Consider the following 15,839-nt stretch of genomic DNA (forward strand, 5'->3'; position numbering starts at 1 on the left):
ACCCTCTTTCAAGACATCTCAATATTATACATGCCTCTGCAATTGCAAAATACACATCTATGTAATACATGTTATCTGTGCATTTTGCAAATTCAGTGCATGGGGTGCTAATGTGAAACAATTACCGCTAGCACAAGCTATAGAATCAATCTATCACATAAGCATAGTTTCCGAACCCAAATACACTATTCTGTGCAGCCAGCAGATCACCCAGTGTGCAGAGATGTACGTGAAAATTGAGTGACCCGAAGTTAAATATTTAGAGGATAAGCAATAATACTGTTTATATTTAGTGGTGAGTATCTGATTCTCCTCTTATCTACACGGGTTTAAAGTGGGAGTAACTTGATGAAAGTCTCTGACGGTACAAGAAGTAAAATTGGTTTATGGGAAGAAATTCAGGCCCAATATTTTACACCTTCTTCTTTTTCATCACAACTTCTCTTTATGTGCCCCCAATGACTTTCCTCCATCTTACCTATCTACTAGCAGCCATCTAAGAGAAATGAATTTCCAAAATCTTGTGACGTGGTGTCTGTACAGTATAGAGCAGCATTTCAACTGCAACTTATGCAAATAGTTGAATTAGGCAATTAGCTGGTATGCAATTAACAGTGACATATGCCGCCTAATTGGGACAGATCTTGACCAATGAGTCTTAAATAAATATTGCTTAACTGCATAATATCCTACTCTAACTGCACAACATCCTTATGTATGTAGGTCTCATTGATCAAGATCTGTCCCCATTAGGGGGCATATATTGCACTCTGATAATTTACTTAGCAGCTAATTGCATACATCAGCTGTTGTACTGAACCCTTACAAAGACTGAGAGTACACCGGAGTCTAGGGACCAGTAAACAAGTATGGAAAAGAATTACTTTCAGCAAACAGGTGGTGAATGTTTTTAGGCTGCATCTGGCCAGTAAATAGCTATTTTGCATCAACAGTCTGCCTTCCACTATAAAATCAGCTATTAAAGTGTTAACAAGAATAGTCAACCCACTTCCCTTAGGTGTGTAACCCTGAGTAGGGAGTGCTCCTATCAGCTGCTGGGAGAAAGGAAAGTAAACACTCCCAACAGGCACCAAGGTACAGGGAGTGTCTCATGTTTCCAACACTTCCCTGCTTGTTGAGCAAAGTAACAATTAACAGCTCCCTGGACTCTTGCATAAAACTATTGGAGGCATCTGTCAGGTAGAGTGCAGTGCTGTCATGTGTTGTCAGGGGCTCAATAAAAAGGCATGTGAAACGCCTCTGTTACTTTTCAGCTGGTTTTGATCGCACGTACAGGTAAGTGAATTTAGCTGGAGCTGCACCTCTGCTTTCTGTTTAATGTGCAGTGTCAGTAAGTGATCGGTATGGCGGCATTGTGGAGACCTCATGTCAAATTCCTTTCAGCTAGTTCGTGTACTAGAGCAAAGGAGACATGTTCGTGCTCCCCTTCAGAAATGATCTCTTATAAGATGACTCTCATACTTAAAGGTAGTCCCTGCAATTCAGGATGGGGGTAAGATAGGTAGAGGAAAGTGTTTTGTACCTGTCTTGTAGCTAAACAGAAGCCATAAGTCTCTGGTGAGGTCACTCTGCTATTCTTCATTAATTCTATTACAACTATATTTTCAAAGGTCACTTTGACCTTACTTTTACCGGGTAGCAGGACTTTCAGGTAGCAGGAATCCATAAAAAAATGCTTCCTCTTCATAAATATCAGTCATCCATTATTAGAACAGACTAGCTCACGTAAGCCTTTTATTAAAGCCCCTTGTATAATGTTTACCGAGGCAAATAGGACAAGGCATGCTTATGGTTCTCTCCCTTTGTGTCTAACGTTAGAGCTACAGGGCCACATTCATCAGTAAACTCGAGGTGCTTTGCACTGCTGCAGTGATCCAAGCTAGCTGTAAAATCTGACTTATTCAGCCAGTGAAGCTGTGTTTATCATACTGGTGAGTCTGGCCCTGTGTTATGCATTGAAACAGTTTTATGTTGGGTTTTTTTATCATCTTTCTGGTTGTCCAAACTTATGCAAAATTAACTTATTATATGAATAAATTATATTTTCCATGAGAGCTATTGAAGTACTGGGAAGAAATAAGGTCCTTTAAAACAAAATCTATGTTGGGTGCTCAGGCTGCTACACCGAACTTACAGCATCACAGAACAGTAGAAAAGCAGATAAAATCCATTTTATGCTGATGAAAAGTGGATTGCTTTTTACATAACACGTTTACATCCACAAAAATTAAATAAAACCAAATCAACAAAAACCAATACCAGGATACAAACAAACAAGAAATAATCAAATTACCAGACCTCACGGAACCTAAGAAAGAAAGGATTTAAGGTCACGCCTACACCCATGTATTTATAATGTAAAGCCCTGCATCCTATGAGGTATATATTTTGTTGAATGGTCCTTCTAAAATAGATAGCTAAACTGCACTAGAATCTGAGGCAAACAGTAAAGCTGTGTGAATTAAGGATATCTTGGTTTGGTGACAGTTCCAAAAACTTGTGTGTGGGGGGGAATAATTTTGGTTGACCTGTGGTTTTTTTTTTTTTTTTTTTTTTTTGAGATTTTTGGTGAATCAGAAGATCAAATTCAGTTTGGTTTGAAAGAAAACATTTGAAAATGAAAGTTTCACTTCACTTTTGAAATTTCTTGGGTTTTCTGTTTTTAATAAAGTTGAAGGAAATATTGAAAGTCATTCTGAGTTGAAAAATTAAAACATTTTTTCATTTAAAAATGTCAGTGAAACATTTTGATTTTTGTTGGAATTGTTTTGGCAAACAATTTGTAACTTCGACATGAATTTGATATATTTCAGTTGACTTGAATTTGCATTTTTTTTGCCGCCTTCTTCTCGCCCTCCCCCCCCCCCCAAAAAAGTCTCCAGTTAGTGTAGGGAAGAGTATCTGATTCTACTCTGACCTACACTGGTATAAATTGGGAGTAACGGCATGTAAGTCAGTGGAAATATACCAAAGTATAATTGGTTTGAGAGAAGAGACTCAAGCCCAGTATTTAACCCATTCTTCTTCGTTACAACCTTTTTATATGTCAGGAGATTAAGGTACAGCTAGATAGCAAGAGAAGCTGTAAAAAGATAATAGTCTGAGGGTATGTCTACACTACCCGCCGGATCGGCGGGCAGCGATTGATCCAGCGGGGGTCGATTTATTGCCTCTAGTCTAGACGCGATAAATCAACCCCTGAGCGCTCTCCCGTCGACTCCTGTACTCCACCGCCACGAGAGGCGCAGGCGGAGTCGACGGGGGAGCGGCAGCAGTCGTCTCACCACAGTGAAGACACCTCGGTAAGTCGATCTAAGTACATCGACTTCAGCTATGTTATTCATGTAGCTGAAGTTGCGTAACTTAGACCGATTTTCCCCCTCCCCCCCTCACCCCGGTGTAGACCAGGCCTGAGTCTGGTAATATTAGGTAATGTAACAAGAGCTGGCAACTTAGTATTGTCCTTCCTGTAGCGAACAGTCTCATCTCACTGCTTCCCACTCAATCCTCTTAAGGGCAGTATTATGCGAATGGTGCAGGAAACTCCCGTTGTTCTCCTTGTGGGAAGGAGACAAACATGGAGAAGGGGGGTGGTATGGAAAGCAGACAAACCAAGGTGCTGGAATATGGCAGGACAATGGCTGCTTTTGTAGAATTATGCAGTACTAAGGCTTATGCAAGGGTAAATACTGTCGTCATTTGTGCAACTGCATAATGCATATGTTTTTGTGAGGTGCTGAATGCCCTCAACTCTCATTGGTTTCAGTGCAATCTAAGAGTAAACTGCATAAGACGATATTGTGTTCCACCTATAGGCATAAAGAAGGAACTGAAAAAACGGTTAGCTAACATCCATATGCAAGTCACTCAAGAAGCTGCTGTGTTTGGAGGCTGTAGTGTTGGGTTTGAGTAACATTGGTCACAAGAATGTTATTTTTGTTTCAGCTGAGCTGGGCTACATGTGGGGAAAAGGGTAGGGTGTTTCCTAGATCAGTCACCCTAACTGAACTGGGAGAGGCTGGAGCCCTCCCTGGAGTAAGGCAACAAGAGAGGCTGTGTGATGAGGTGGGCCGGTTCTGGCTGCCTAATATGTGACAGCACTGGGTCCTGAGAGCGCTGAGCCAGATGAAAGCTGGGTCTGGCCTAGATAGATCCAGGCCAGACCTGCCTTAGGAATGTGCAGAGCCTAGAGATGAGGACCTGGGCAACTGAGTTGCTATGGAAACCAGTCAACAACCCAACTGTCCTGTCCTGTTGGAGGCAGAGAAGAGAACAGGAACCGGTATGAACTGTGTGGGTTTGAGACTTGAAGTCTTGCGGGTTCCAGGTCTGAGTGTAAATGTATGTATCAAAAGGGGTACAAGGGCCGCCAGGTTTATTTCGCCATGTAGCTATAGCACAACAGATTGACTTATAATGCTCTTCTGAAATAGGTGTTTAAGCAGCACTGGCAAGATCAGAGGGATAAAAGTAATGAAAATTTTGTAAAATTGTCTCACCACACCTTCCCCCCTCCCCTTGAAATTTTCACTGTTTCATCCATGTGGGGGAAATTTGTGAAAATGTCACTGGTTGGTTGGTTGTCTTTGGCCTTCATCAAAATTTGAAATTTGAATGGAAAGTTTTATCAACATATCAAAATTGAGACAAAATTCAGCTCTCTTATGAGTCCCCCTGGGCATATCCGTGGCAAATGTCTTCAAAGGAGGGCTTCTGCTGTGTGCAGTGGATGATTAGGCCATCAGTAAAAAAAACTTTCCCCATACAAAAGATGCTCTTCACTATGTAGGAAGCCATCTGTAGCTCTTGGGATCCACTTCTTAACTGAATAAATAACCTGACTGCTAAAATATAACAATCTGTTAACTCTGTAATCCACAAAGCAACTCTAGAGCAAATAATCTAGATTTAATCATTTTATCTGCAGTGCTGGGTGTTAAAAAGGCAATTTGTCGCTGGGCTCTTATTGGTCAGCTACATTCTGTTTGATATAAGGGACAAACCTAATTGTGTATTGCTGGCCAGCCAGAGACCAATTCAACCATAAAAATAAAATTTTCTCAAAGTATGAAAAAGGGTTATTTATGCATGGTTGACGCTTTATTTTTTCTTAACTGCTATCAGTGAATAATGGGGTAGGCATTTGGACTGACGCACAGGTTCAGTTTGGTATAAACTAGTATCCAGCTAGCAGTGTTAGTTAGTAAATCAGATTAAATCAAAGTAAATTACTTCAGAATACATTAAATGGTTCCTATCAAATACACTGAGGAAGAGAACACAATATAATGAAAGTTGTACGTAGGGATCTCCATTTTCAGTCATCCAGCTCGTACAAGGGCTGATCTAACAGTCATTGAAGTGAATGAAAAGTCTCTGGTTGGCTTTGATGGGAATTGGATCAGGCCAACAAAGATCCTTTAGGTCCTTACTCATGGTCAGAATCCGCTCTGTAAATGCAGAATAACTCCACACATCTTAATGGAATTGGTCCAGGTTCACACTGGTATAAATGAGAGCAGCATTAGACATTCAGTTTTTACTCATTCCTCAAACAAATGCACACCAATTGGCTTCAATTGACATTTGCCTGAATACAGACTGAGTAAAAGCTGAGTAAGGATCTTTGAATTTAGCCCTTAGAGATTTGAGAGATTTACATTCTTAACTTTATTATCTCTTCTTGTCCATGCACCACAACACTGACAAATGATACACTCAGCCTGCCTTTTATTTCTAATACCATGGAATGAATTGAGAGCAGCCAAAATTCCATAATCGTACTTCCCAGGAATTCACTTTTGGAATCTCATTGGTCTAGTTTATGCAGTGCCGAGACAGCTATAAGGAAAGCAATTGATAATGTTGCAATTGGTATCCTTGGTTTCTTTTTAATACCTCTGCTTTTTGACTTTGTATGCCACAGGACTCCACTGGAACAACTGGAATTTCTACATTTCCCATCCAATTCCACAGGAACCTGGTTCAGCTTTACTTGCTAGGACACTTTCACTTCGTGACCTGAGGCAACTTTGCATCAGTTGTCCATGAGCTAATCTATGCTGTGCCAAGGATTCTAGGCTCATCCCGGTATTGAGCCTCTCTCGTAAAATAATACTAAAGTATTTTAGAGTAGTTGCTGCAAATCGTTTGAATTAGTAACACCATTGTAAGCTGTAGTATTTGGGAGTATTACTATACATAGTACATATAGTTCCTTTATATTATAGGATATGCATCCGAAGAAGTGGGCTGTAGTCCACGAAAGCTTATGCTCTAATAAATTTGTTAGTCTCTAAGGTGCCACAAGTACTCCTGTTCTTCTTTTTGCGGATACAGACTAACACGGCTGTTACTCTGAAACCTGTATGGACTATGTATAGTAATAGTCCTACATATAGTGGGAATGGCCTCCTTTATAGTGCTAGCACAGAATATATTGTGTTCCATCAAGGAAAAATGACATCATTTTAATGTCAAGTCATAAACTTTAGGAAAAACCAAGTATATAAAAACCAATACATTTTCCAAGTGTAGCACATTAAGTGAAACTACATTGCAAATAGAGAGATGTAATGAACAATGCTGAATATTTTTGTTCCTTTTATGTAGTTCCATCTAATCCGAATAAATGAAGAAAGTGACTATGAAATCGCAACATCTACCATCTGCTATTTCCATCAGTGAGGACAAGTACATTACCAGGTAACTTTTCTGTAAGAATATTGAATGTTTTGGTAATGATCTGTTCCACTTATTCATTAAGATTAGATGCTGTAAAGGAGAAGTGTTGAGTCTATAATAATAATAATAATAATAATAATACAGATGATGAGAGCCTGATCCTACTAGCTCTCTGCATACACAACTCCCACGGAAGTCAACAGGCACTCACACACACTGGTCTTACAGAACTGGGCTTTTCATCTTTTTGATTGACTTTTGTACGCAGACATAGAGGCCAACATTTTCTAACATGGGTGCATAAATTCAATTTCAAGGTTTGAGAAGTAGATGCTCAGCACCTCTGAAGTCCAGTTTAGGGGACTAAATATGGGTTTTGCGGCCTAACCCTTGCTCTTTTGAAAAATTGGACCAGACATCTTTTTCCAAATTGTCTACATATATTTGCATATGGGATCATCTACATGAGAGATGCACAGAGGCCTATCAGGTCATCTGCTCCATCTTCCTACAAATGTACATGTTTGTTCAGTCAAGTCTGAAAAGTCTCCAGGAATGGAGCTGACATTGTTTCCCTTGGCAGACTGCTCCACAGTCATAGGGTTGATCTTGCTGTCAGGAAGTTTTCCTGATATTATACTAAACCCTGAGCTTTCTGATGCACAAGGCAACTGCAGAGATTGCACCGTCCTTTAGAACATAGAGCCTCCTCCCCAGGTAGTACCTGGCTTCATATGTGGGCCAGTGTGACAGAAATGGGGTCCATTGCCCCACCTCTTCCCTGCCTTGCTTTGAGCCCCTTTTGGATGATGCACATCCCAGGGGACCCCCAGGGGGAGCAGTCCCTAAGCACGTTCCGGGGCTGTGACTGTCCTTTCCCCCACTCCCTCTGCACAGGCCCATCACACACTGTCCCTTAGTGTTTATACTTTCAAATATCAGCCCAGACTCAAATCCCCTTACTCCGGTTCAGTAGCACCTTGCTCTGTGTGGGCCTGTTGATTTCAATAGCGTTACTCAAGGGAACTACTCGTAAACAGGGACATCAGAACCTTGCCCACGGCACATAATTATTACCTGCCTATGTGCGCCCTGCTTAGTCATCAATCCCCTTATGATAATTCTGCTTTAGGACACCGTGCTGTAGGTCTCACCAGTAATTAAGCAATTTAAATTTTGTGAGCACAGCACACAAACACATGCGCTCCAGATAAGGCACTAAGCCAGCCGAAGCCTTTTGCTTCTTGTAAATACACGTGTGCCTAATTAACTGGCTGAGAGACCTGGATCAAAGCAGAGGCTTTTCAATCTTTCTATTACCATGCAAGTGTCTCTGCTTTGAGGGAAATGAATGAGGCATTAGAATAGTGTTTGCTGACTAAAACCACTTCAGATCTAACTTTCATATTGTATCTTTCCATTGCCGTAATCTTGGATCTGCTGTTATTACACGTGCCTCTTTCAGTACTGTCCTGCACGGTGCTCCACAACACAAGCCCATTGTCTTCAATTTGCCCAAGGGTTGGATCAAGAGAGAGAACAAAAGGGTGTGTGAAATGAGCTGGCTGGCATGCACAGCACGTTCTCGTCTCTTGATAAAGAGCCCATTAAAGGTGCCCACAGAAAACACAGGCATAACAGAATCATGCTGGAAGGGACCTTGAGAGGTCATGTAGTCCAACCCCCTGCACTGAGGCAGGACCAAGTAAACCTAGTCCACCCCGAAAGTTGTTTGTCTAACCTACTATTAAAAGTCGCCAGTGATAGGGATTTGACAGCCTCCCTTGGAAGCCTATTCCAGTGCATAACTACCCTTAAAGTTAGAAAGTTTCTCCTAATATCTAACCTGAATCTCCCTTGCTGCCCAGTAAGCCCATTCTTGTCCTATCTTCAGTGGACATGGAAAACAATTGATCACCGTCCTCTTTGTAACAGCCCTTAACATATTTGAAGATTATCAGGTCTCCCCTCAGTCTTTTTTTCTCAAGACTAAATATGCTCCGTTTTCTTTAACCTTTCCTCATAGGTCAGGTTTTCTAAACATTTTGTAATTTTTGTTGCTCTCCTCTGGAATCTCCCCAATTTGTCCACATCTTTCCTCAAATCTGGTGCCCAGAACTGGAGACAGCACTCCAGCTGAGTCCTTACCGACGCCGAGTAAAGTAGGACAATTGCATCCTGCATTTTACATATGACACGTGCCTTAATACTAGCCTTGTTTGCAAGTGCATCACATTATTAGCTCATATTTAAAATGTGATCCACTATAATCAACGGATCCTTTTCAGTAATACTACCTCTAGCCAGTCATTCCCCCATTTTATAGTTGTGCATTTGATTTTTCCTTTCTAAGTGTCCTACTTTACACTTGGTTTTATTGGATTTCAGACCAGTTCTCCAATTTGTCCAAGGTTGGTTTGAATTCTAATCCTGCCCTCTTACCCCTTCCAGGTGGTCTCATTTTGCAAATTTGATCAGCATAATCTCCACTCCATCATCCAAATCATTAATGAAAATACTGAATAGTAGCCGACCCAGGAGAGAGACCTATGGGACCCCACTAGATAACCTCACCCTCTCCCCAGCCACATCAGTTTGACAGCCAGCAATTGATAACTACTCTTTGAGTAAGATCTTTCAACCAGTTGTACACCCACCTTACAGTAATTTAATTTAGACCACATTTCCCTAGTTGCTTATGAGAATGTTATGCGGGACTGTGTACAAATCTAGATACATCACATCTATTGCTTCCCTCCTATCCACTAGGCCAGTAACCTTGTCAAAGAAGTGAATTAAGTTGGTTTGGCATAACTTGTTCTTGACAAATCCAGGTTGGCTCTTGCTTGTAATCTTATCCTCTAGGTGCTTACAAATTGATTATTTGATCATTCGTTCCTGTATCTTTCCAGGTATGAAAGGCTGACTGGCCTATAGTTCTCTTGGTCCTCTTTGTTCCTCTTTTTAAAGATAGGTACTATGTTTGCCCTTCTCCAGTCCTCTGGGACCTCACACATCCTCCATGAGTTCTCAAAGATAATGCTAACTATTCGGAGATTGTTGCAGCTAGTTCCTTAAGTATCCTAGGGCGCATTTATTCAGGTCCTACTGACTTGAATATGTCCAACTTATCTAAATATTCTTTAATCTGTTCTTTCCCTATTTTGGCTTGCATTCCTTCCCCCTTGTTGTTAATATTATGTTAAGTATCTGGTCAGAATTTACCTTTTTAGTGAAGACTGAAGAAAAATAGGCATTAAACACCTCACTTATTGATGTTATCCATTATTAGCTCCTCTTCCCCTCCAAGGAAAGGATTTATGCTTTCCTTCATCTTTTTCTTGCTCCTAGTCTATTTATAGAGCCTTTGCTACTGCCTTTTATGTCCCTTGCTAGGAGTAACTCATTTGGTGCCTATAGTCCACTTGAAAAATCTTAACCACTCTGTGTATACAAGTATCTAGTGAGTTGTATATATTTTAATAAGGAAAGAAAACGAACATCACTTAAATCAGGTCCATTTTGGTCTTCTAAACTATTTTCCAAGGTCCCACAGTCTGCTAGAAAGCACAGCGAACAAGTAAATCTGATCTGCTACCAAAGTTCCCCTATGGGATTTTCTTTCCAAATGGTTTGCACAGTTTTAGTCCCGCTGTTTATTGCACTGAGGCTGGGCAAATATTGAGGGTGTTAGTTTTTGTTTATGCCAACTCCCACAGACAGCTGTCAGCAGGCGTTTTGCCTGAGCAAGCGCTGACTAAAAGTTGAGTAAAGATTTTTCAGGATTAGTCTCTCTTTTAACCTGATATAGAGCCAATCGCAAAAGTAACCCCCACAAGATCATGCAGTGCTCTCAGTCCATGGCTAAAGTTCTCATTGCTGTCTATAAGACTTGCAGCATCCATGGATCAAGGGTCATATATGGCTCTCAGCGTTAGACCAGAGCTGTTAAACTCTTTCTTCATCCCTTCTCCAGCAAGGAACTGGCACCTTCACAGAAAGGAACCCGTCGACCAACCTCCCAGGAGTTGAGTCACCACTGCCAGGTGGATGCATTATGCACAGATTAAAATGCCATCATTAAAAGCTTTCAATGCATGAAAAGATTTTTATTTCATTCATGACTTTTTGGAGATTCTTGCATTCAGGATCAGCAGGAGCTCAAATGCTACATATTTCTGAAAAAAGTGCTGAATTTTACCCTCCAGTATTTCTGAGGCCCTGCACCTGCATGATCAAAGACATTCTTGACCCTAGTTGTCTTCAGTCATATGACAGGGAATTGTTTGCTTGCTTGTTTGTGTCCCAGCTCAGGGCAACATTGCCTATATTCCCCCTCTGTGGCTCTCAAAGGCACCCACTGTAGGCTCCCGGTTCCTCAGCCCTCACCTCATTTGTGTAAAGACCTGTGTGTGTCTCCCTCCTGATCGGAGGTTTTCAGGCTGCACAGTACCCTGCCTACACTTTAACTCCTGCAAGCCAGACTATGCAAACAGGCCAGAGTCTGTGCTTTGCTAACTTGCCGAAGGCTATGAGCAGCTGTAATTGCCAGCAGCCCCAATTACCCCTTTCTAAGCAAGCACATTTATTATTAAGGTGAAAGCATTGCAGAGAAGACATTTAAAAACAATAAAAGCACCTGCAGCTTACCAGAGATCACCCCCAATTCCAGCAAGGGCTCTGGTAGGAGTCAGTCCTTCAAACCTGAAGTTTTTTTTTCTGTTATTACAATTTCACAACAGTCTAGCGCAGAACTGGTACCTCCTCCCTCCACCCCAAGGAATAGATAAGTCTTTCCTTTATACAGTTTGGGCCTGTGATCATCAGACTCTGGGAACAGTTAATCAGCAGACAATGGTCTCTTCCTCAGGGTATAGCTTCAAAAAGCTGGGGGTCTGTATTGCCCTCCCTCTAGAAATTCCTCAGGCAAACCACTTGACAATGTTTTGTCCCAAAGTGCATTCTTGTGTGGCCTGTTGGTCAGTGTAGTCCCTTGAAATTCATAACACTTTCCAGGGTTCACATCCCATCTTCCCCCTTAGAGAGAGGTTACATACAATCCTGGCCCACAATAATACCTAAACCATTCATTTCATACAAGGGACCCTAACTATACTTAAACTTAATTCGATAAGGTCACCCAGGGATATTGCAAGAAAATGCTATATCTGTCATGGTTGGTTTCATGTCTCTTTGTATTTTAAGCTTTCTATTTATTTTGTTCTGGGGTGACTCAAACATCTTGCGAGCGGATACTCCTTCACTATTCTTTCCTGGCTGATTGGACACAAAGGACAAATGACAAGCAAATCCACTTCAAATACAGGGAAGTGGTTTCACCAATCTTACTATGATTAAAGGCAAGGACGAATGGCAGCTAACAGTTGCTTGGATTAGCCGAAACCCTAGGGCCCCAAAACTGCTCTCCAGTTGGTGGAGCTGTTGGAAAAATTATTTTTGGGGGGATCACTTTGGTCAACAGGGGTGTTGATCCATACAATAAGGTCCTAATCCAGAGCCCACTGAAGTCAATGGAAAGATTCCTATCGACTTTAGTGGGCCCTAATACTTCAATCTGCTACTGAATAAAGGGTGCACCACCAAAGAAGAGATTAGCTTCAGGAGTCATTTCAGTCCTATCCTTCTTAGGAAAGTACAGTACAATGCTATTCTGTTTAGTATCTTTCAGAGAAACTGTATTACCTAATGCTTTGCATGTGCAGAGATGGGTAATACAATTAAATACTAACAGAGGAAGAAACTGAGACAGGGCAAGGAAGAAAAGCCCATTTAAAATGGGGTTTGAAAACAAACGGAAGAGCGGCGTAGGCTACAGAGACAGGAACATTGTTACATATGGCAGAAACCTCAAAGAAGCCTCTTACTTTAGTTGCTGCAAGACAGTGTGAAGGAACAGACAGAAGGGAAAGTACTCCTGTCTTTCAGAACCCCACCATCTATTCTTTAATACCCTTTAAAGTAAAAGGCTGCAAATCTTGTACATAGCTAGTCTACCCTGCCATATGTTCCCATCACTCTCACCCTCATCCTCTTTGTCCACCATCTTTGCTTTCAGTTATATTGACTTTTGTTGCCTCTCGTCTTCAGCTGTAAGCTCTTTGGGGCGAGGACTGTCTTTTTACTTCATGTCTGTACCGAGCCCAGCACAATGGGTCCACAATCTGAGCTGAACGACTGGGAGAAAAATAATCATCGTATCTATCTCTTACTTCCCGCCAAAATCTATGCTTCCCCGAATGAGGCTGCAGTGCCTAATGTGCTGATGGACTAGTGCTTTGATCCTGTTCCTGGGAGAGTACCCCTTTCCAGAGACAACAAAGCCCATTATGATGTCACAGTAGGCTGTCCATTAGAGCTGTTTGGAATACTTTTGAGTAAATGAAACTAAGTCAAATTTGCTGTTTTGGTTCTGGTCTGGGACATGGCAGGCCCAGGTTCAAGTCCCTGGTAAGCCTGATTCAGAATGATCTGGGATGAGAATCTGCTGTGAATGAGACAGAGGAGGAGCTTGGATCTGGATCTCCCACATCCCAGGCAAGTGTCTAAAAGGGGGTCGGGAAGAGTTTTTCTCTTTCTCTCCCCCACCCCCTGAATTGAAAAGCTCAGGTTTTGGACACACACAACCTCCCCTCCCCCCGCCCTTCCTAAACTGAAAAGCCCAGGTTTCAATCTGAAAACGGACATTTTGACAGAATCCTGTTTTCATGAAAATGTTGGAAAAGCTTTATTTTCATGTCACTGCAGAACAAAAAACAAATGTCAAAACCTTGAAAGTTGCCCCAAAACAAACTTGTGATCCTCTGATCGGTTCTACTATCCATCAATATGTTGATCATTTGTATGTGCTTTCTGGTATTTGCAGGCACAAATCACATTGGAGGGACATCCAAGTAATAGTTGCTGGAGGAAAATGGGAAGCCGATTTGAGACACTGTTCAAAATCAGGCCCTTAGTCTTTCACATCAGGCTTCCTTATTCACTTATTTAGGAACATATGGTGTTCTCGATCATACAGTTAACTCCCATTGCCAACACCAAGCGTTCTACTTGCTCGTAAAGGGTTGTACACTGCAAGGCCCTAACAATATATAAATATTGTACGTGATTCTTCTTTAGGCTCCTGGTCAAGTAGGGACAAAGTTGTTCTAATATTTACACAATGATCTGTTGTTCTGTATGATCCTGTGCTTGATTTAAATGTCACTTTTTTTCCTGATACTACTATAAATAGATTCTTGTAACTTTCCACTCCCTCTGTAAATCATTATTGGCAAAGGGATTAATTAAATAACTCTAAGAGTAGATGTGTACAGTGTGTTTTCAACAAATGGGTACATACCATTTGTTTACTTGGGTGAGTTTGCAGATGCTGTGTGTTTGCTTTGCTCACAAATAGGTTTTTATTAATATTTATTGTGCTTAACGGATTAGGCCCTCTGGCAGTGATCTGCATGGGTTTGTACCTCTGGTTTTGCTTTCACTTTCAGGTTTGATCAAACCCAGAACCTAAAAGCAATCATCAGCTGAAACGACCAGCTTTCTCCCGATTTCATAAATTCTGCCATTTGCTGAAAATCCTCCTCCAATTTCCTAGCAATGTTTAGTGAATCATTCAATGGATGGTTTGAATTTCAAGTTTATAGTATAGCCTGAGACCTAGTGAGTTTCCCTGGGTTTAAGTTTTCACAGCAAACCTATTGCACAGCTCTAGTCTTAAAGAAATTATGGTAAACTTGTGTAAAAACTATCACCATTACACCCACCCTCCATCTCAAGGGCCTGGTATGTCAAAAGGGCGTGCGTGCCTGCGATACTTGGGATAAGACACAATTTGTAAGATGTGCACTCAAGAAGAAAGGAACATTCACCAGAAAGGGTCTGCACATGTTGTTGGAACCTTCCCCATTCTGGCCTGGAGTATTTTCCTTTTTTCTAGGTTGGGAGTGTGTTTAAACCCTGACACGATGGCATTTAAACACTTATTTCCTCCTCTGCCATTTTTCAATGCCAGCTACCTATAAATAACCTCAAGCAGCCGGACCAGGGACATTCAGTCTGTTTTCCCTCATATTTTCATTGCTAGATTTCATTGCAGGGAATTCTGTGCTCATCACTGACTGGCATTCTATTTTAGGTCTGACGTTTGTCTTTGTCCAGGAAATATTGGAAGGGCAGCTGTCTTCCTTCTCATTCTCTTGCCCACTCCCCCGAATGTGGAGTTGATACATCTTTCTGTAACTGCAAGCAAAAGAAAAATGAGAGAGCTCGTGTAGTTATTTAATAGCTCCATCAAATGAAGGCAGGATAAACATACAGTTACCAAACCCCCATTAATATTCCTCTTGCCAAAGAGAATTTCTTCAAAGTAAATTAAATGAACCAGAGTATTTATTTAAGGCACAATTTTCCTGCTTGCTTTGCTACTCATTAATATAATCTGAGTACAAAGTGCAAATTACTCTCTAGCGCTGGTACTGAGTCAGACTAAAATCTTGACTATCAAACTATCTGTCACGGGGCCTTCAGTTGCCCCTGCACCCACAAATCAGCCTGAGACCTCTTCTGGGTGCAATCACCAGTGCCTTTTATTTACAGTGTCAGCTCCCACCACCCTCTATTTACAGACCGCTCCAACCTGGGGAGTGGCGGACTGCTAGCGTCTCCAGCCAGCAGGGATGCACAGCCCTTGACTCCTCCCCCCCCCCCCCTTCTCCCTCTCCCTTCACTGGCTTCCTGCCAGCCCTATATAGCCCCCTGGTAGCTAATGAGGCCCACAGGTGCTTCCCTTCTATCAATTAGGCATGGCATACTCAGCCCCAATTAATTCTTCTTAACTGGAGCTGGGCTAACAGAGGGTTGGCTCAGGACCTCCTGGCCACCACCCTGTTACACAATCCTTTTAAAGAAATAGATAGAAAAATGCAGGCCAATATTCCAGAGGGAAATATGCCTCCAACAGCATGTGTGGTAATCACTAACAAACTGCCACAAAGCTGTAATGTGTAACTGATTAATATACCCTTCTCTCATTCTCTCATATCGTACAGTGGCCTGTGTGTGTATAGCAGCCCTGTTCTGTGCGAGTTTATGTTAAACTCTGCATATCTGCTCCT

The 15,839-nt window shown here is 41.7% G+C and overlaps 1 protein-coding gene across 4 annotated transcripts in view; it reads left to right on the forward strand.

Annotated features, from left to right (window-relative positions):
- The first annotated feature begins 1,065 nt into the window (after positions 1-1,065).
- RASSF6 (Ras association domain family member 6) overlaps positions 1,066-15,839 on the forward strand; it is a 30,858-nt gene continuing 16,084 nt past the window's right edge. Inside the window, exons 1-3 of one of the 4 annotated variants that reach the window (XM_024108455.3) lie at positions 1,158-1,296; positions 1,840-1,952; positions 6,634-6,726. In XM_024108455.3, the coding sequence (XP_023964223.1) occupies positions 6,653-6,726 (74 nt within the window). In that variant the 5' untranslated portion in view covers positions 1,158-1,296; positions 1,840-1,952; positions 6,634-6,652. Of the gene's footprint in view, positions 1,297-1,839; positions 1,953-5,971; positions 6,112-6,633; positions 6,727-15,839 lie in introns of those variants that run through there. The other 3 variants (XM_024108456.3, XM_008171813.4, XM_065595936.1) reach the window with 3 other exon arrangements.

Source organism: Chrysemys picta, chromosome 5 (assembly GCF_011386835.1).
Source record: "Chrysemys picta bellii isolate R12L10 chromosome 5, ASM1138683v2, whole genome shotgun sequence".
Classification (NCBI taxonomy): domain Eukaryota; kingdom Metazoa; phylum Chordata; order Testudines; family Emydidae; genus Chrysemys; species Chrysemys picta.